Raw genomic sequence first — 20015 nt, forward strand, 5'->3', positions numbered from 1 at the left:
TATTTGAATTGTATTTGCTTGCATTTGAAAGAAGTCTATGTAGTATATAGACACTATTATTTATTAGAAAAGTAATCTTTTACCACATTGTATCTATTTCCTTACCTATAAATTTGGGGGTTGGACAAGATAATCATCAATATTCCTTCAAGCTGAGTTTCCACTTTTCATACTTGTATAAGAGCTGTAGAGTTGGAGCTAAATATGCTCATCTGGATTCTTGGTATTTATTTTTTTTAAGGGATAAATCATCCATAAAGAAAAATTCTCATAACACCAGGCTGAAATCTACTTTCCTTTCTTCATATCAACCCTTAAGTTAGATCATCACAACAAAACTTTGAGAAATCTCTTCCAAAAATGGAATGCAGTCATTCAAAATTGATTACTTTGTAATTTAGTATATGATAAAGACGCATTTCAAAGCAGTGGGCAAAGAAAGTACACATTAAATGATGTTGTAACAATTGACTACCAACTTGGAAAAAAAACAGAACTGAATCTCTACCTTGCTTCTTATTACAAAATAAAATACAGATGACTTGGGGCACCAGGGTGGCTCAGTCAGTTAAGCATCCAACTCTTTTTTTTTTTTTTTAATTTTTTTTCAACGTTTATTTATTTTTGGGACAGAGAGAGACAGAGCATGAACGGGGGAGGGGCAGAGAGAGAGGGAGACACAGAATCGGAAACAGGCTCCAGGCTCTGAGCCATCAGCCCAGAGCCTGACGCGGGGCTCGAACTCACGGACCGCGAGATCGTGACCTGGCTGAAGTCGGACGCTTAACCGACTGCGCCACCCAGGCGCCCCAAGCATCCGACTCTTGATTTCAGCTCAAGTCATGATCTCATGGTTTGGCAGTTTGAGCCCTATATTGGGCTTTGTGATGACAGCATGGAGCCTGCTTGAGATTCTCTCTCCCTATCTCTCTGCCCCTCCCCTGCTCATGTGCACATGCACTCTCTCTCAAAATAAATAACCATTAAAAAAAATACAGATGACTCAAAGATTTAAAGGAAAAACAAGAAAAATAATTAAGTACTGGAAGAAAATATGAGTGACTTTTTTATAAATATGAGAAGGAAAAGGTCTTGTTAAATGTGACAAGTAAGCATAAACTCAAGAACAGTCTAGGCCAGGGGTTAAGAGCACAGGTTCTGGAAGCAACAACCTCGGTTGAAATCCTAGTTCCACACACATATTACCTTTATGATCTTGAAAAAGTCACTTAATCCATCTAAGCTTCAGTTTCCTCATGTATTAATTATACCTACCTCGTAGGCTGAATAAAGAAAAGAATTTTATGTTTAGGAGTATTCTGGGAGAATATAAACAAAATGTAAATAGTGATTATTTCTAGGTGACAGAATTATGGGTGAATTTTTTTGCCCTCTTTTTCTATTTTCTATAGAAAAATATTTCTATTTTTATAGTTTCTACAGTGAACTAAATATTGTTTCTCTGGGTGTCAGCATAGCATTGCAATTACAATTACACACTCTGGAGTGGACTTCTTAGGTTCTACTTACTTATTAGCTGTGTGAGCTTAGGCAACTTAGCCTCTATTTCAGTTTCCTCATGCATAAAATGAAGATAATATTATTTCCATCATAGATTTAAATGGAGTAATACAGGTGAAATGATTAGAATAGTATCTGGCAGATAGTGTTATATGATGTTTTTAAATACTATTAACATAGTTTAATGTAGGTGTCAGCAGATTATGACCAGTGGCCAGGTACCCTTTGAGCTAACAGTTTTTACATTTTTTAAAGAGCTGTGAAAAAAGAAAGAAAAAAGAAGAATGTGCAAAAAAGCTGGTATATGATCCATAAAACCTAAAATATTTACTATCTGGCCCTTTATAGAAAAAGCTTGCTGACTATTGGCTTAATTTATTTACACTTTCAAATATGTTTAGGATTTAGGGGCACCTGGGTGGCTCAGGCAGTTGAGTATCTTACTCTTGATTTTGGCTCAGGTCATGATCCCAGGTCATGGGATTGAGTCCTGCATTGGGCTCTGTGCTGAGTGTGGAGCCGGCTTGCAATTCTCTCTCTCTCTCTCTCTCTCTCTCTCTCTCTCTCTCTCTCTCTCTGTTCCCCCACTCAAATGTGCATGCTCTCTCTCTCTCAAATCAATAAAAATTAAATTTAGAACATATGTTTAGCATTTAAAATCACCATGCTACAAATACCAAGGAATAAATTTCTAAAGGTGGAATTTCAAGAAATACTGTAAAGAGGAAGTGAGACAGTTTTGGACAAGGAAGATCTTATTCTATTTTGTGAATATTTACTCCCCTCCTCTGTGGTAAGATCACTATTTTCCACCAGTGATTAAGAATCGAAATTGAATTGAAAGCATGGTACTATAAGATCAGACAACCACAAGGTACTTAAACTCACCAGGCTGAATGGAATTGAGGCTGAATGGGATCTCAAATTATTACTGTGTTTCACTTGGCCAACTCTGTCCTGCTGATGGTGGCACTCTAGCTACTGTGGGAATCCAGGATCATATCGTGTCTGGAATCAGCAAATTTGCCAGGCTAAGTATCCAGTTCCTTGCCACAGACCCTTGTGGTAATGAGTGTGGGAGGAGGAAGGCTGACTCAAGAAGTCTCTCTAGACCCCAGTTAGACACATTTCAGAGAAAGTAAGTTGCCAACAGTCAAATCTTTAGATTTCAAAAGAAATCCAAGGTTGTTAAAAAGCAACTGTTTTGAAAAAGGGGTGGAGGGGATTAAACTAAGTTTTTTGTTTTGTTTTTGTTTATGTTTTTTTTTTTTATTTTGGTTGCTTACAAACAGAAAGAGTGTTAACCTGTGATTATCAGGGTAACTTTACCTACTGCTTTACTCAGCAGTAAGCAATCTGTAGCCTTTTCATGTGTTTTCATAAGCATACAAAATGACCTCTGGCAAGAGAATGGAAGAAGAGACTTGATGTTCCTCTGAGGGCCTTCAAGCTACACTGGTAGGAAGCTGGTAGGTCTGTCTAGGAAGCTGTTGTGGGGTGGGGATGGCATTTGTCTACTGAATCTAGGAGTCTGGGTATTGCTGTAGTGGGTGGAGGGTGGAGCACTGAAGGGCTACATCTGTTCTGACCTTAATTGGGTCTTGCTGAGATTCAAACATGAGTGGTCAACCAAGGGGCTGTGTTTGTGGAAAGTCTATTTGCATGAAAAACTAAGGACACTGCCTGGGCAGAGCAGGGCATACAGGCACTTTGGTCAAGGTAAAAAAAAAAATCTTTAGTTATAAAAGGGCAGAGGTGCTTCTGAATACAGCAGGAGTCCAGACTTGACTTCGAGCTCATCCCGAGTGTCTTAAGTCCCATTCTGGGAGGGAGGGCTCCAGAGTCTAGCTTTCCCCTGCAACAGGCTTTTGGATGAAAAAAAAGGGAGAGGAGATGCTCCAATACAGACTTGGCAACTTCTTCTTTTCTCAAGTCATTTAAAAACACATATACCATCTAATATTACCATACTTTAAGAGAAGGAAATTTTAAAAGAAATATGTAACAAAACAAATTTAACTTAAAACTTGAATTACTTTAGACTATAAAAAACTCTGAAAGATGATAACTGTAGAACTGCTTATAGTAAGACAGAGTAGGGACTGACTTGGGCTCCTCACCCCTGACCATGAAATCTAGCTTTCCTTGATAGCTGACACTCTGTTTCTTGAGTAGCATATCTGGGAGGATTGTGGAAGCAGAATGATTATGTAAAGGAGAGGCTGAACTATAAACACTGGGGAAGATGGAACCAAACTAGTCTGGCCCATGTGGACCTTACTTCTGACTTTTCACCAAATTTCCCCCTCGTTACAATACTAAAAATCATTCTAATGATTTAACATGGGTAGAGATTTAACATGCTAATTAGATGTGCAACACATGAAGAAGCAAAATCTTTAAATGTGCAAGCGCCAAGAAATCCCTGGCTTTACATGCTTCAATGTCACTTCTTTCCCTCTCTTTAAAAAGTTTCCCTGGCCTATGTTAGGGGAATCAGCCTGAAAGATTCTTTCCTTTGTGTTGTCTCCCTTGTGCTCCAGAATAAGCCTCAATAAAAGCTTTGCCTGGAGCTCCCCTTTGGCCTCTAGTTAATTTCTACTGTTTAGAGAGCCCATGGACCCCAAGTGGGTGACACTAGGAAAAACTCCCCTCTACCATGTTGCAACTACTTATCCCTTTTATTCTGTTTCTTCATCACTGCTTACTCCCTGCCTCTGGTTTTCTACCACACAGAGAGGCCACCAGTGTTTACAACCACCCTTTCTTCTTAATTACATCAACATGGTAGGGGATGGATCAGCTATGGTCTTGGGGGGTGGTGAAGTGGGGGAAGCATGTAGAGCTTCAGACACTCAGGCTGAGAGTGAGGCCCAGGAGGGCAGGGGTTTTGTCTTGTTTTCCACTATATGCCACCCCCATCCTGAAAACAAGGCCTGATATGTACAGGTGTTCAGTTAATGTTTACTGAACCAATGAATGAAATACAGGCAAGGTACATATAGGTTATACTGTAATACACCACTAATGACAATGAGGTAGTAGTCACTGCTCTTACTGGAGGTAATGACAACATTTCACAAATCATTAAATACTAAACCTCTTTGCAGAAATCTGAGAGGGGGAAAAATTGATAATACACCATCCTAACCCAGCAATCATTATACTTTTGTTCCTACTCTTCTTAGTGCTTTACAATATGCATTTAAAATATATTTGTAATCAGAAAACTTTGGATAGGAAATATGGCACTTATTTTTCAAAAGAACCAATCTCCTTTACCTACAAGACATCACTTAAAACAAACATAAGTGACATTGCCTAAGTAAGTATGAAATAACCTTTGGTAGTATATGTAAGTGCATGTAGTATAAGTCATAGAATACTTACTGGTTAAGGAGGTATAACACATGTATTCTCTTGCTCACTTCTACTGTGTTTCAATATCTCATATCTGCAAAATGAGAGGATTCATGGGAGATTCATAATTTCAAGTCTTCTTAAAGTCTGAAGTTTAAAGATTTCTAAAAAAGATGTTATTGTTTTACATTGATTGTAAAGTAGCTTAAAAATACAATATTTATGCATATAACTATATACTTATATATAACAGTAAATATTAACTCAAATATGAGAGCTCCTTCCATGCAGAAATAGATTTTAGAAACTCACATAGACTATTTCTTTTTTTAAAAAATATAATTTATTGTCAAATTGGTTTCCATACAACACCCAGTGCTCATCCCAACAAGTGCCCTCCTTCCTGCCCATCACCCACTTTCCCGTCTCCCCCACGCCCCCATCTACCCTTAGTTTGTTGTCCTTAATAAGGAGTGTTAAAGAGACTATTTCTAACATTTCGGGACTACTTTATATCTGGAGGGACAGCGGTAAGTAATTTCACTTAACTAGAAAGATTGATTATTGGTAAAGTCCCAGAGGTAAATCTTTACCCTTATAAACCAATAAAACAAAATTAATTTAAAAAAAATTGACAACATACCAACTAAGAGTAATCCAAGGGATAGAGTGAGGATAAAACATTAATTAGCACAGAAATGGGATAAAGAAAAATCTATCATATGCTGCTACATAGAGTAGGGTAAAGCAGCAAATTCTTCCATGCAGTAGAATTCAGGATCAACCCTCTCCCCCACTTTCTGTTTTTCTAAAGACCAAATCACTTCCTCGGGAAGATATAACTTAGTGGCTGGATGATTATTTCATTAAGCTAGGTCTTTTGGAGGCAACAGAATTGCTTTGAATTGAAGCTTAATCTCCAATGCTACTATCCCCAGGCAAGTGGGATTGACAGGACTAGGAAGGTTTAAGGCGATGCCTTCAAAAATGGCAAAAATGCATCTGCTGTGGAGATTAAGCTTCTGTTGAAACTTTATTATTATTATTATTATTATTATTATTAATTTCTGTTGAAATAATAGCCTAAATTAGTCACAATTTCAGAAGAAGCATAGGTAACTCGTGCTGCATAGAAGTATATGAAAACTGCTTCCTAGCCTGAAAGCCTAAACTGAATTCGCACTAGAAGACACAATCCAGGATTTCCAAGGTACCTCAAGAAAGAATGAGCACCTGAGACTCTTTAGGAGCCCCGGATCGCACAAGTCTTCTGGCATCAAACGCCGAGATATTGACCCGCACTTGTTAATCATGTTAATAAGCGTAATCACCCTATCATGCTGCAGTTCATCTACATGATAGCGACTTTCCCACTGCAAGTCGCTGGCAGGCAATACATCCCTGCAGCCAGCTTGGCCTCTGGCAAGGACGTCGGGGAAGTCTCGGGTTCCGCCTCCCAAATCAGCCAGAAGGCTTGTCCCCAGCACTCACCACGGTCTCGTGCTGCCCCCTGCCGTGCTCTTCTCTTTGGGTTTACGCCACGCGGCCGCCGGGGGGCGCAAGGAAGGCGACGTCACCTGTGCGCGACCGGAAGTTAGCCTGTTCATTTCCGCTCTTTAGTTCCCTCCCCAGACCCGGAAGTAAAGGCATCTGGCGAATATTGGTACTGTCCAGTTTGAGGTCTGTGGCTAGCTGGGCCTGTACCTTTTCTTTTTAGAAGCGGGGTTGGGTGATACTGATGTACGGTGGAGTCTTCATTCCTCGCCACCCCTGGGGGAGTTGATTTTTGGGGAGGCAGAGGGGCAGAATCCATGGAATGGAACTCGTGGAATTAGCTTCATTTAGCTAATAAGAACTTGTGAGAGAGCTTGGCCTTTTCCCGATTTTTAAATTTTAGGAATAATGCCTTTTAAGTTGTGGGGTTGAAGACAGACCCTGTACGTGAAGCCCTTAGCCCTGGTTTTACAAATCATATTCGTGATTACGCAGCTTTCTCACATTAATACTCAGGCGTGTCCTCGCCGTTTTCTTCTCACATCTCTGAGAGAGATGCCTAGTAGGTAAGAGGTTACTCATTTCACAAGAACGTTATGCAGTGTTAGCTGGGATCGATTTCTTTATTCTGTATTACGAAGTGCTGACAATATTTTGTCCCCCCCCCCCCCCCCCCGCTTATTTATTTATTTGCCATTTTTAGGGACAGCTGTTTTCTAGACCTGGAGAAATGCAAAGTCCTCTCTCTTTAAGACAAATGAGGTGAGAAATGGATACCTGTAAAGATCTCCAAACTTCCTTTATTTTATCAAAAGAAGACCATCTAGAATTAGTACCCTGGGGCATTGATTAACCATCTCCATTAAAAGTGCCTTTGTCAAGCGAATTGTGGAGCAGAGGAGAACGGATATCCTCTTTTATTCCTTAGGCTTTACAAGTTATGAGTACAGAGGTTTTCAGTGTATTTGTTAATTTTGGACTTTAGCCCTTGGAATAATGGTTTTGGTTAATTAAAGACAGCAAATTGAGAGACGTTGAAATTAATTATGGAATATCAAGTTGTTTTTAATTTATGTGGTTGCACATTTGTTTTTAATAACTGGTTGCAAAATAACATTTATTAAATAATATCACAGAATTTCAGAAACAGTACATAGACCCCTTTAAACTCTCAGAGATAACAGTCATCAACCTTCCCCCCCCCCCCCGTATATATTAACGTCTTCCGCCTTTATATAAGTGATATTTTTTATCCATACAGTTATGCAGTTTGCCCCTTAGAATATCTTGGATATCTTTCTATTGTGTTAGTTATGCCTTTTTTTTTTTTTTTAAGAAAACTGGGTTGTGTAGTATTATGTTACATAGATATATCACTATTAACCATTCTGTTGGTGGCCATTTGGGCTTCTTTTTTGCTATAGCAAACAATGTTAGGATGGTCATCTTTTTTAATAACAAATGTGTTTTGTCCTTTCCTTTGGATAATCTTAATGCAGTGAAAATACTGGGTTAAAGGATATGGTGGATGGTGCCAAATTCCTTTCTAGCAGTGGTATTTGCAGAGAATTTCCTGCATTTCCTCACATGCTCACCAGCAGTTGATAATAGGTGTCATTGTTTTCAGTCTTAGCTGAGACCACTCATACCATTTTTTTCAGTCAATATATTATATTTATAGTATTGTAATCAAATCCAAATTTTAGTTGTCAGTTCTAAGTCCAGTTCGGTTCTTTTTTAAAATTTATAAATAGAATATTATTTGTAGATTCTTTAGTAATAAGTTATTAGAAAACAAATGATTCACTTAAGCAGTAAGTTTTTGTTTAACAAGTTAAAGATTTGTGGGAGCTAGTATTTGAATGAAACCTTATACTATGGATAGATATTAGGAGAACGGACCTTTTTTTTCTATTTTTTAAAATTTTATTTAATTTTTTAAATTTATATCCAAGTTAGTTAGCATACAGTGCAACGATTTCACGAGTAGATTCCTTAATACCCCTTACCCATTTACCCCATCCCCCCTCCTACAGCCCCTCCAGTAACCCTCTGTTTGTTCTCCATATTGAAGAGGCTCTTGTGTTTTGTCCTCCTCCCTGTTTTTATATTATTTTTGCATCCTTTCTCTTGTGTTCATCTGTTCTGTGTCTTAAAGTCCTCATATGAGTGAAGTCATATGATAGTTGCTTTTCTGTGACTAATTTCGCTTAGCATAATACCCTCTAGTTCTACCCATGTAGTTGCACATGGCAAGATTTCACTCTTTTTGATTGCTGAGTAATACTCCATCTTCTTTATCCATTCATCCGTCGATGGACATTTCTTTCCATACTTTGGCTATTGTTGATGGTGTTGCTATAAACATTGGGGTGCATGTGCCCCTTTGAAACAGCATACCTGTATCCCTTGGATAAATACCTAGTAGTGCAATTGCTGGGTCATAGAGTAGTTCTATTTTTAATTTTTGAGGAACCTCCATGCTGTTTTCCAGAGTGGCTGCACCAGTTTGCATTCCCACCAGCAGTGCAGAAGAGATCCTCTTTCTCCACATCCTTGCCAACATCTGTTGTTGCCTGAGTTGTTAATGTTAGCCAGAGAATGGGCCTTTCTGAAAGAAAAGCTTCCACAAAGGCAGGGAGACAAGAATGGGGAAGAATGTTTAGGATTTGAAGTTTGAGAGGCAATAGTGCCTGTTGTGGGGTTGTAGAATAGAACAGACAGCTAGAAAGGTAGTTGCAACTCTGTGGTGAGGTTTTTATTATTTTTTTAAATTTTTATTTATTTTTGAGAGAGAGAACATGGGGGAAGGGCAGAGAGAGAGAGGGAGACAGGATCTAAAGTGGCCTCTGCGCTGAATGTGGAGAGTCCAATGCAGGGCTTGAACTCACCAATTGTGAGATCATGACCTGAGCCTAAGTCATATGCTCAACCAAGTGAGCTACTCAGACGCCCTGTGCGGTGAGAGTTTTGAAGGTCAGTCTGAAGATTTTTGCTCTCTAGGAGAGAACTGTAGAGGCCTTTAATCAGGGAATAGGGTATGTAATCACTTTTTTGTTTGACAAGTATACTATGGTGGCATTTTTGCATGACTGATGTTCGAGAAGCAAGTTATGTGGCTGTTATAGTCTGGGTGGGAAAGAATAGCAAAGTGTAGAGATACTAAAGAAGATACTGAGGAAGCTAAATCTACATGATTCAGTGACTGGGGGTTGAGGAAGAGGAAGCAATCACTTTTAGATTTTTATCACGAGTGACAGGATAGTGGTAGTGATTTCATTAATCAGAAGAGGGCTAGTTTGGGGGCTGGGAAAGATGTTCAGTTTAGTTTTAGACATGTTAATTCCTGTGAAAGACATTTCTATGGAGAGCGAATTATACACAAGATGTAAAATTCACCTTCACAGATTCAGTAGAAACCTTAGTAGATTTGTGACTCCTTTGTTAAGAAATTTGGCATATATTTTCACTGTTAGTTTTTCATTAGTACAGTTACTCGTGAACTTTCTGTGGCTTGCTCAGCCTGTTTGTCATGGTGCTAATCATTTCAAGAGTTTATTGTTTAGATGGTCGTCTTCAGATTTTTGATTGTATACACTCTCAGTAAAAAAGGTTTATACATGTGTACTTCCAATGTATGTATATTTACTAATTATACACATTTTACCATACTGTTATATATATAATATATATATATATATTATATATATATAGTGGAATTTTTTTTTTCTTTTTCAACGTTTATTTATTTTTGGGACAGAGAGAGACAGAGCATGAACGGGCGAGGGGCAGAGAGAGAGGGAGACACAGAATCGGAAACAGGCTCCAGGCTCTGAGCCATCAGCCCAGAGCCCGACGCGGGGCTCGAACTCACGGATCGCGAGATCGTGACCTGGCTGAAGTCAGACGCTTAACCGGCTGCGCCACCCAGGCGCCCCTATAGTGGAATTTTTTAAAGGCAAAGCCAAATATAAATTGGAGTTTTACTCTTTTCTTCCTGTATCCCATTTGATCATCTTGCACCCCTCATTCCAAAACACAGATCTTATCTACTACTGTCTGTTCCGAACCATTATCCAGTGGAGGGCACCCTTAAGCATCTGAAAGAGAGAACAGATTGTTGAACTGTGCGAGTAGAGCCTTCATTCTTTAGTTAGAAGGAGGATCTTGTTTTTGAGTTTCTAAATTCATGCATTTTTGGAAGAGTCTGTAGTTAAAGAGTAGTATGTGGTATTATGGAGAAGAAAAGAATAGTGAACTCAAAGCATAGGGCAATCTAAAATATGCTGTTGTTGGGGCACCTGGGTGGCGTAGTTGGTTAAGCATCTGACTCTTGATTTTGGCTCAGGTCATGATCTCACAGTTTGTGAATTCAAGCCCCATGTCAGGCTCCTTGCTGACAGTGTCGGGCCTGCTTGGGATTCTCTGTCTCTGTCTCTCTGCCTCTCTTTCTCTCTCAAAAATAAATAAATAAATATTCACATTGTTTGATGTTTATTATATGAGTGTCCTTCATTTTTGTTTGAATGTTATTTGCTTCTACAGTTTGGGAATCTTTTTCCAATTCTTTGAGCATCTGTAGAATCTTGTGAATACAGGAGTGTTCCCTACCTGTAGACATAATCTTAAATTCTTGTTAAATTGGTATAATTAAAAGGGTAGACACAGAAAACCTTTTTTAAAAACATTTTTAAATGTTTATTTAATATTTTTGAGAGAGAGAGAGAAAGAGAGAGACAGAGGACAAGCAGGGGAGGGGCAGGGAGAGAGGGAGACACAGAACCTGAAGCAGGCTCCAGGCTCTGAACTGTCAGCAGAGACCGACGCGGGGCTCGAACCCATGAACCACAGATCATGACCTGAGCTGAAGCTGGACACTCCACCAACTGAGCCACCCAGGTGCCCTGAGGCTTTCTTTGATACTGACTTTGAAAGCAGTATCTCTGAAGCCCAGAGATATTAGTGGTGGTTGGAACCATCTGTCTCTGTTTTTTATTTTATGTTTAATTAGGAGAGGTAAGAAAGGAAATGCCTCCTTTAAGTGATAAGAGCCCATTGTTACTAATTAGAAATTAAGAATTAAGTTTGTCACAGCTATATAGTCTAAAAAGGAAAAAGTAGCCATGCCTGGGTGGCTCAGTTGGTTAAACGTCTGAGTCTCGATTTCGGCTCAGCTTGTGCTCATGGTTTGTGAGATTGAGCCCTGTATCAGGCTCTGTGCTGACAGTGCAGATCCTGCTTGGGATTCTCTCTCTCCTTCTCTCTATGCCCCTCCCCTACTCATGCTCTCTGTCTCTCTCTCTCTCTCTCTCTCTCTCTCTCAAAATAAATAAACTAAATTAAGAGAAAGTACAATTTAAAAAATATGTTATGACTCAGACCATAATTAGCTTAAGAACATAAGTCATCTGACAAATTGAATAACAGAAGAAAATTTTTCTGTTGCTTTCCTGATAAAATATTTCCTATAAATGGAAATACTCATTTTAGTAGGGACCTATGGTTATTATATATAAATTTGTAATTTTGTGCCCCATTTCTAAATGATTAGGAAGGTTTTGGTCATTTGCCTGAAGTTATGTGTTGTGAAACAGATGCAGAGAGACCTGGGTTCATCTTTTATAATGTAGGGTGGGGGAAGATGGTAAGAGTAACTTTTCAATGTTTATGTGCTCTCAGCACAGTTCCACATACGGTGGACTATGTGGATTAAATAGCCCAAGTAGATCGTTTTGAAGATAAAAATTGGTTTGGAGTAGTTGGGTTACAACCAAGGGGGCAATAGGGTAAACTGAAGGAGATTGAGATTGGGAACTGTTGACCAGAGGTCCATATAAAGCTAAGAATTAAGACCAATGATAGCATGGGTTTAAAGAGAACCCTGAATCTAGAAAAAGATGTTTAAGGTGGAAATTAGTCTGAAGAGTTGGTTTTCAGGGCTATATTTAGAGTTTGTGGAACCAGGAAGAGAGAACAGAGGCAAAGAAGTCTGGTATCTATGGGCAGAGGCAAGCCAAAAATCTGGGAAGTTGAAAGACAAGGCAGAATTGAAAGCGTTGGATAGTAGGAATAAACCAAAGTTTGAAAACCAGGATAAAGCAGAGGTAGAGAGGGGCAACTGTTTTTGGGTAGCAAACGTAGACAAGGCCAAATATAAAGAGCAAGACAAAGGCAGGAATAATTCTGGGGCAATGATGATATTATACTTTTCTTCACATTAAGAACGGAAACAGTTCCAGGCCCACAGATAATCAGAAGCAGTGACCTAGAGAGTGGGAATGCAGAGGCTGAACAACACCAGGAAAGCTGGAGCTACAGATATTTTTTAGAGAAAAGACCATGGTGCTTATAGGATCATAATATGGGTTTTAAGCTGGTTAACACATGCATTTGTATAATATTGTGTACGTTGTTTTATACAGCATTCCAAAAGGTTTGGGATATCTGACCATTATGGCACCAAGAAACTTCTTGTGTATGAGAGGTAACTTTCTCTTTGGTTCAAGAGGTTGGATGATCCGGTTTCCTGCAAAAATCCTCTTTAAATTAGTTTCGTTTAGGCTTTACAGCGTGAAGTGTGGTAATACAGACAGTGAGTCTTCAGAGAATGAAGAACTACTGAATAACCTACTTAAAATGGGAGTAGATGTTGACATGGCGAAAAAAAGACAGCCTGGAGTTTTTAATAGGATGGGAACTAAAGAGCAAGACCTGAAGATGTTCCTTCTATCCAAAGGAGCTAGCAAAGAAGTGATTGCTAGCATTATATCAAGATACCCACGAGCCATTACACGCACACCTGAAAGTCTTTCAGAACGGTGGGATCTGTGGAGAAGAATTATGACATCAGACCTTGAAATTATAAACATCTTGGAACGTTCTCCTGAATCTTTTTTTCGGTCCAGAAACAACCTAAACTTAGAAAATAATATCAAGTTCCTCTACTCAGTTGGATTGACCCATAAATGCCTTTGTCGATTGTTGACCAATGCCCCACGTACCTTCTCCAATAGTCTAGATCTGAATAAACAGATGATTGAACTTTTGCAAGAAGTCTGTTTGTCACTGGGTCACAATGAGCCCAGAGATTTTGTTGGGAAGATAATTTTTAAAAACCCTTTCATTTTAATTCAGAGTACCAAACGGGTGAAAACTAACATTGAGTTTTTACAGTCAACTTTCAACTTGAACAATGAGCAGCTGCTCATTCTGCTGTGTGGTCCAGGAGCTAAAATTCTAGACCTTTCCAATGACTATGTCAGCAGAAACTACACAAATATCAAGGAGAAGCTGTTTTCTCTTGGGTGTACTGAAGAAGAGGTGCACAGGTTTATCTTAAGCTATCCAGATGTGGTCTTCTTGGGAGAGAAAAAGTTTAATGATAAAATAGACTGCCTCATAGAGGAAAAAATTAGCATATCACAAATAATTGAAAATCCTCGGATTTTGGATTCAAGCATAAGTACTTTAAAAAGTCGAATCAAAGAATTGGTAAATGCTGGCTATAATTTCAGTACATCAAACATCACTCTTTTATCTTGGAGTCAAAAAAGATATAAAGCTAAATTGAAAAAGTTAAACACTGAACAGAACATTGTTCTGGGGAATTAAAAAGTATCTTATAATGTAATGATACCTCATTTTGAATTTGGGCCTTTCAAAAAGGAGAGGTTTGGTTTCTTAACTGTATATACTGTATAACCTGCAAAAATTGCTGCTAATGATCCTTCGGATATTTTACTGTAAAGGTTTGTAAAAACTCATGGTCAGGATGCTCCAGTATAGTTTTTCCAGTTATCTTTTCTCTAGTTTGAATTAATACAACATCCAATTATATGATACAGGCTGTGACTGTCCTATGAATGGTAGTTTCCTGAGTGCAGGACAGAACAATATGTGGAAAGATAAAAAGTACAAAATAAGCTTTTGGTTCCTATTCAGATTAAAAAATTAACAGAGTCATTTGGATAGTTCTATTTCCTCTCAGGGTTTTGAATGGCAACTGATTTCTCCTGTTCCCACATATCTAATTGTGGCTCATCTTCAAAATACAATGCCAGTAAAAATCTGACAAACCAGAAAGGAGGGGTTTTTATCTCAAGTTCTACATTCTCCAATTAAACCATTAGTATGTTCCCCCGACCCCCCCCCCCCCCCCAATTTAGGCTCAGTTTACTATGGGTATATCCTGATTTTCTTTGAAGAAAATGGCAACTATGATGGGCAGAAAAATGGCCACCCAAAGATGTCAGTGTCATAATTCCCAGAATCTGAATGTGTTATGTTACACTGGAAAAGGACTTTGCAGATGTAATTAAGTTACGGACCTTAAGACAGGGAGATTATCCCAGATTATATGTGTGGGCCCAATGTAATCATATGGGTCCTTCAAAATGGAAGAGGGATGTAATAGAGGAGGTCAGAGTAATATGATGTAAGGACTTGACCCTCTATACTGGCTTTGAAGGAGGAAGGGACCATGAGCCAAGGAATGCAGGTGGCCTCAAAGAAAATGGAAAAGGCAAGGAAACATTCTCCCCTAGTGCTGCTAGAAAGGGACACAGCCCTGCTGGGACCTTAAATTTAGCACACTGAGACATGTGTCAAACTTCTGACATTCAGAACTGTAATATAATCATTTTGTGTTTTTTTTTTTTACTTTAAATTTTTTTTTCAACGTTTTTTATTTATTTTTGGGACAGAGAGAGGCAGAGCATGAACGGGGGAGGGGCAGAGAGAGAGGGAGACACAGAATCGGAAACAGGCTCCAGGCTCCGAGCCATCAGCCCAGAGCCCGACGCGGGGCTCGAACTCACGGACCTCGAGATCGTGACCTGGCTGAAGTCGGACGCTTAACCGACTGCACCACCCAGGCGCCCCCATTTTGTGTTGTTTTAAGCCACTGAGTGTGTGTCTGTTGTTACAGCATCAAATAGATGAATATAGGAACTAAATGATAATTAGTTGCATTATAGGTGAAGAAGTCACAAAATATGGTTTTTTTAGCATATCTGTTTCTTTCTCTTGTAATTAACTTTTTTTTAATCCACATACCTTTTTGGAATGATGACTAAGTTACTGTTTGTGAAGACCTATAAATGTATAAAAAACTAAATGTAAGTAATAAAGTCTAAATAAAGAAATATTTTTACCTGATAATGTAGTTTAAAGAAATGGTTATAGTTTCTATATATTTATGTTTTATGGGAATTTCATATAATATAAATAAAGAACAAGGGATATTTAGATGCACTGACTTAAAAAATGACAAACCAGGTAATGACTTGAAGACATTCGCAGTCTAGCTCTGATTTGAACTGAAAGAGAAGGGACAAATTATATGACCTTAGCTACTTTCCACTGTTTTCCAGAGGCATTTGTTTTCTAGATATGGATTTTGAATTAAATAACAATGGTGCTAAACCTCTTAAACCTTATTTCCTATCAGTGATATCTCCAAAAAATCTTTCATGACATGGATAGAAACATAATGCCTGTGGCCTTTTTCAAGGCCATTTTATGTCAATGATAGTCTTGTAATTATTTCCAATGCACTATTTGATGGCAAGTATGGCATGGTTAAAACATAGGCTTTAGAGAGATACTTATTTAGAGTGATATATCTGGGCATCATTCCTGACCAGCTCTGCACCTTTGTGTAAATATTTTAACTTCACTGAACTTGTTTTCTCAGCTGTAAGATTAAAAATTGGCCTCACAGATGGCAAAAATCAGATGATATAGAGTCTCTAAGTCTTTTGCAGATGGTAACTGTCCAATGATAGCTGTAATACAGTTATAATAATATTTTTAAAAATAGATTTATGGATAAATAATTCACATAACTCACCAACTTAAATTATACAGTTCAATATTTTTTATACTCCTAGAGCTGTATAATCATCACAATCTAATTTTAGGATATGTTTATGCTCCCTAAAAGAAACCCTTTGCCTATTAGCAGTAAATTCCCATTGTCCCCTCCCTTTCCTGGCCCTAAACAACCAATGATCTACTCTCTGTCTCTCTAAATTTGTTTATTCTGTAATTTCATATAAATGGAATCATATAATATGTGGTCTTTTGTGACTGGCTTCTTTCACTTAGCATCATGTTTTCAAGTTTGGTCCATGTAGCACATATCAGTATTTTATTACTTTTTATTCCCCAATAATATTCCATTGTATAGGTATAATAGTATTATTGGGAGTAAATATTATTGTTAACAAGGCATTGGTTCCCTACATCTTCTGAATTTTATGAAGTATTTTCTGAGGCATTGCTTTGGAATTTAGCAATAAGGAACCTGAGGGACGTGGGTGGCAGAAGAGATAAAACATTATTGGCATCAAAACTGGACGGCTCCATGCAGAAGAATGAAACTGGGCCACTTTCTTACACCATGTACAAAAATAAACTCAAAATGGGTTAAAGACCTAAATGTGAGACCTAAAACCATAACTCTTGGAAGAAAACATAGGCAGTAATCTCTTGGGCATCAGCCTCAACAATATATTTATGGATATATCTCCTCAGGCAAGGAAGACAAAAGCAAAAATAAGCTATTGGGACTACACCCGAATAAAAAGGTTTTGTACAGCAAATGAAACTTGCAAGAAAACAAAAAGGCAACCTAGTGAATGGGAGAGATATTTGCAAATGATACATCTGCTAAGGCATTAATATCCAAAATATATAAAGAACTTATACAACTTAACAACAACAACAAAAATCAAACAATCTGAAAAATAGGCAGACTGGGGCGCCTGGGTGGCTCAGTCAGTTAAGCGTCTGACTGGATTTCATCTCAGGTTATGATCTCATGGTTTGTGAGATCAAGCCCCATGTCGGGCTGTGCTCTGACAGCCTGGAGCCTCCTTGGGATTTTCCCTCTCCCTCTCTCTTTGCCCTCCCCCTACTCTCTCTCTCTCTCTAAATAAACTTAAAAAAAAAATGGGCAAACTATCTGAATAGACATTTTTCCAGAGAAGACATACAGATGGCCAACAGATACATGAAGATACTCAACATCACTAACAAGGAAATACAAATTAAAACCACAATGAGATATCCCCTCACACCAGTCAGAATGGCTAGCGTCCATGTGTTGGTGAGGATATGGAGAAAAGGGAGCCATTAATGCACTGTTGGTGGGAATATAAATTGGTGTGACCACTGTAGAAAACAGTATGGAGGTTCCTCAGAAAATTAAACATAGAAATACCATATGATCCAGTAATTCCACTACTAGGATCAGCATATATGAAATAAATGATACCTGCATGTTGAGTTGGTGTGGGTGGGGGAAGCAAGCATAATTTTAAGTGTTAAGCTTTACATCCAAAAATTATTAAAAATCCCTTCTCCAGTATTTGCTGTATTCTCTTTATGGCTAATGTAAATAAAATATAAAGGAGCATTAAAAAAAAAGGAGGGGATCCTAGGCCTATATAGAGAGGATATATATATATATCATATATGTTGATCCTCAACTGGCCATGATGATTATACCTGGGATGGCAATGGGTGATATAACAGCAACAGTTTTGGCCAGGGAGAAATGTGGGATGCGCAGCAGTACAACACAGCACATCTCTGGGAAGCTGGGAGGGACAACCTCTTTGTAACAACAAATGGATAATGCCTGTCAGGCAAGATTAGGATGTCATACTTTATGTATGTATACATTCTTTTAGAAACTTCTAAATTATAAAAATTATGCTTTTTAAAATTATAAAATTTTACATTTTAAACAAAATTTTAATATTTTTTTCATGAGTAAAAATAAAATCTATGTTTATAATGGGAAAAATGGAAAATAAATGAAATACAAAAAAGAAAAACTATAGTTTTACTTTTCAGAGATAATTGATTAGCATTTGGGGACTTCTGCTTTTTTTGTTTTTTGTTTTTTGCAGAATATATCGTACATGGATGTAATATGAGTAGGTATGTGGCATATATAAATTGAGATCAAACTTTGTATTTTATAAGTTGCTTTTTAAAAAACCTGATAGATCCTGAACATACTATTTTTTTTAGTAATCATTTAATTACAGAATCAATTAAGTATTCACCTGTAACACAATTTTTAACATTTGCATGAAATTCTGTCATTTGGATGAGGCAGAATTTCTCTAGTCAGTCCCCCTCTATTAAACAGAGTGAGTAAATTTTAGTACATTACTAATTTTTTGAAAAATCCTACCTACATTAGTTCGGTATTTCATAGTGTTATACATAATATCATTTTTTCACCATTGGTATACTTTATAAGTTGAAATTTCACTGTAGAAAATGTGAACATTAAAAATGCTGCATTTTGCTGTTCTCCAAATGTCAGATGTATCTGCAAAAACTTAATTTTTTAAATGGAAATTATTACATTTTAAATGGCATAAACTTGAGGACTTTCAAATAACTGCAAGAATTAGGACAATATCAAAGATTAAAGAAAAAATTAGTTTCTTCATCATGAACTTAGCAGGAAGGAATAAAAGAATGAGTAGCATTTATAAGAGTTTATTGGGTTATTAAACCAATCATTTCTCTCCTTAAATCATATAATTTCTAAGGCCTGGGTAGGAACATGGTCTGTGACTAAAGATCCAATAAACTTGACTATTGGCTCCTTCCCTGTGGACTGTAATACTCTACACATTACACTGGAAGTATGATTTAGTGGAGATCTCTTGATGGCAGAACTCTAGCCACAGACTTTAATAATAGGCAGTTATCCAATGCAGGAAGAGCTTGGCATAATCAAGGTAGGATAGCAGGACTGTTATTAGAGAGATTTTGGGAAGAGATCATAGCAGAAGCCTGGTTGCCCAACATTGGGGAGGTTGAGCTGTGAATTATAGTCATTGTGGTCCTCTAGGGATCATCTCTGGAGGTCTTGGGTTTGATTGGCTACCTGGTACTTGAGAGATGGGTACTCTAAATTAGCCAAGAAGTTCCTAGACTGAGGCCATTCATTCACTCCTTAGTTTATTCCCTGTTGACTCAGGAACTTGGGACAAGGCAGAGTTGCAGTAGGATCATTTTGGGGGAACTGAGAAAGGCACTCATGGTGAATGTTATGACCGGCTGTCTGTATCTTCTTGCTCATTTTCATGTTTCTGGTATTCCCCCTCATGACAGTCTTGCATCTTCACTTTCTTCTGGTCTTTTCAAGATAGTTGATATTTACCTTTTTGGTTTCACATGTTTTTTTTTTTTTTTTCTCAATTCACGAAGATTTTAAATAAAAAGAAAAAAAACAAATTATGTATAGAATTTTTTTTTTAGCCTTTTGACTAATTTCTTTTTTTAAGTTTATTTATTTATTTGAGAGACAGAGAGAGAGAGAGCAGGAGAGGAACAGAAAGAGAAGAAGAGACACAATCCTAAGCAGGCTCCATGCTGTCAGTGCAGAGCCTGGTGCTGGGCTTGAACTCACCACCAACAAGATCATGACCTGAACTGAAATCAAGAGTTGGACACTTAACTGACTGAGCCACCCAGGCTCTTCCTTTTGATTAATTTCTGAGTGGAATTTGGTAGAGAGATAGAAGGCATACTGATAAAATCCCATTTTCTGTCTCAGTTTCACTATTAATCAGATGGATATTTGGAATTTGTTTTTCCTTAATAGCAAT

The 20015-nt window shown here is 37.9% G+C and overlaps 1 protein-coding gene and 1 long non-coding RNA gene across 5 annotated transcripts in view; one reads left to right on the forward strand and one right to left on the reverse strand.

The window, feature by feature from the left end:
* Positions 1 to 20015, reverse strand: part of LOC121028757 (uncharacterized) — a 360230-nt gene that overhangs the window by 12361 nt on the left and 327854 nt on the right. For all 3 annotated transcript variants that reach the window (XR_005789418.1, XR_005789417.1, XR_005789419.1), the window contains one exon: positions 4912 to 4975. This is a non-coding gene — a long non-coding RNA (uncharacterized LOC121028757). The remainder of the gene's footprint in view (positions 1 to 4911; positions 4976 to 20015) is intronic.
* Positions 6490 to 15027, forward strand: MTERF1 (mitochondrial transcription termination factor 1). Of its 2 annotated transcripts, none has more exons than XM_040472720.1 (3): positions 6490 to 6561; positions 7079 to 7137; positions 12798 to 15027. In XM_040472720.1, the coding sequence occupies exons 2-3, from the start codon at positions 7106 to 7108 to the stop codon at positions 13984 to 13986; spliced, it is 1221 nt and encodes a 406-aa protein (XP_040328654.1). In that variant the 5' UTR covers positions 6490 to 6561; positions 7079 to 7105; the 3' UTR covers positions 13987 to 15027. The 2 variants fall into 2 exon arrangements, with proteins under 2 accessions (XP_040328654.1, XP_040328655.1); XM_040472721.1 differs by lacking the exon at positions 6490 to 6561 and adding an exon at positions 6600 to 6621.

Source organism: Herpailurus yagouaroundi, unplaced genomic scaffold (assembly GCF_014898765.1).
Source record: "Herpailurus yagouaroundi ecotype Mexico unplaced genomic scaffold, PumYag 100, whole genome shotgun sequence".
In the NCBI taxonomy this organism is placed as follows: Eukaryota; Metazoa; Chordata; class Mammalia; order Carnivora; family Felidae; genus Herpailurus; species Herpailurus yagouaroundi.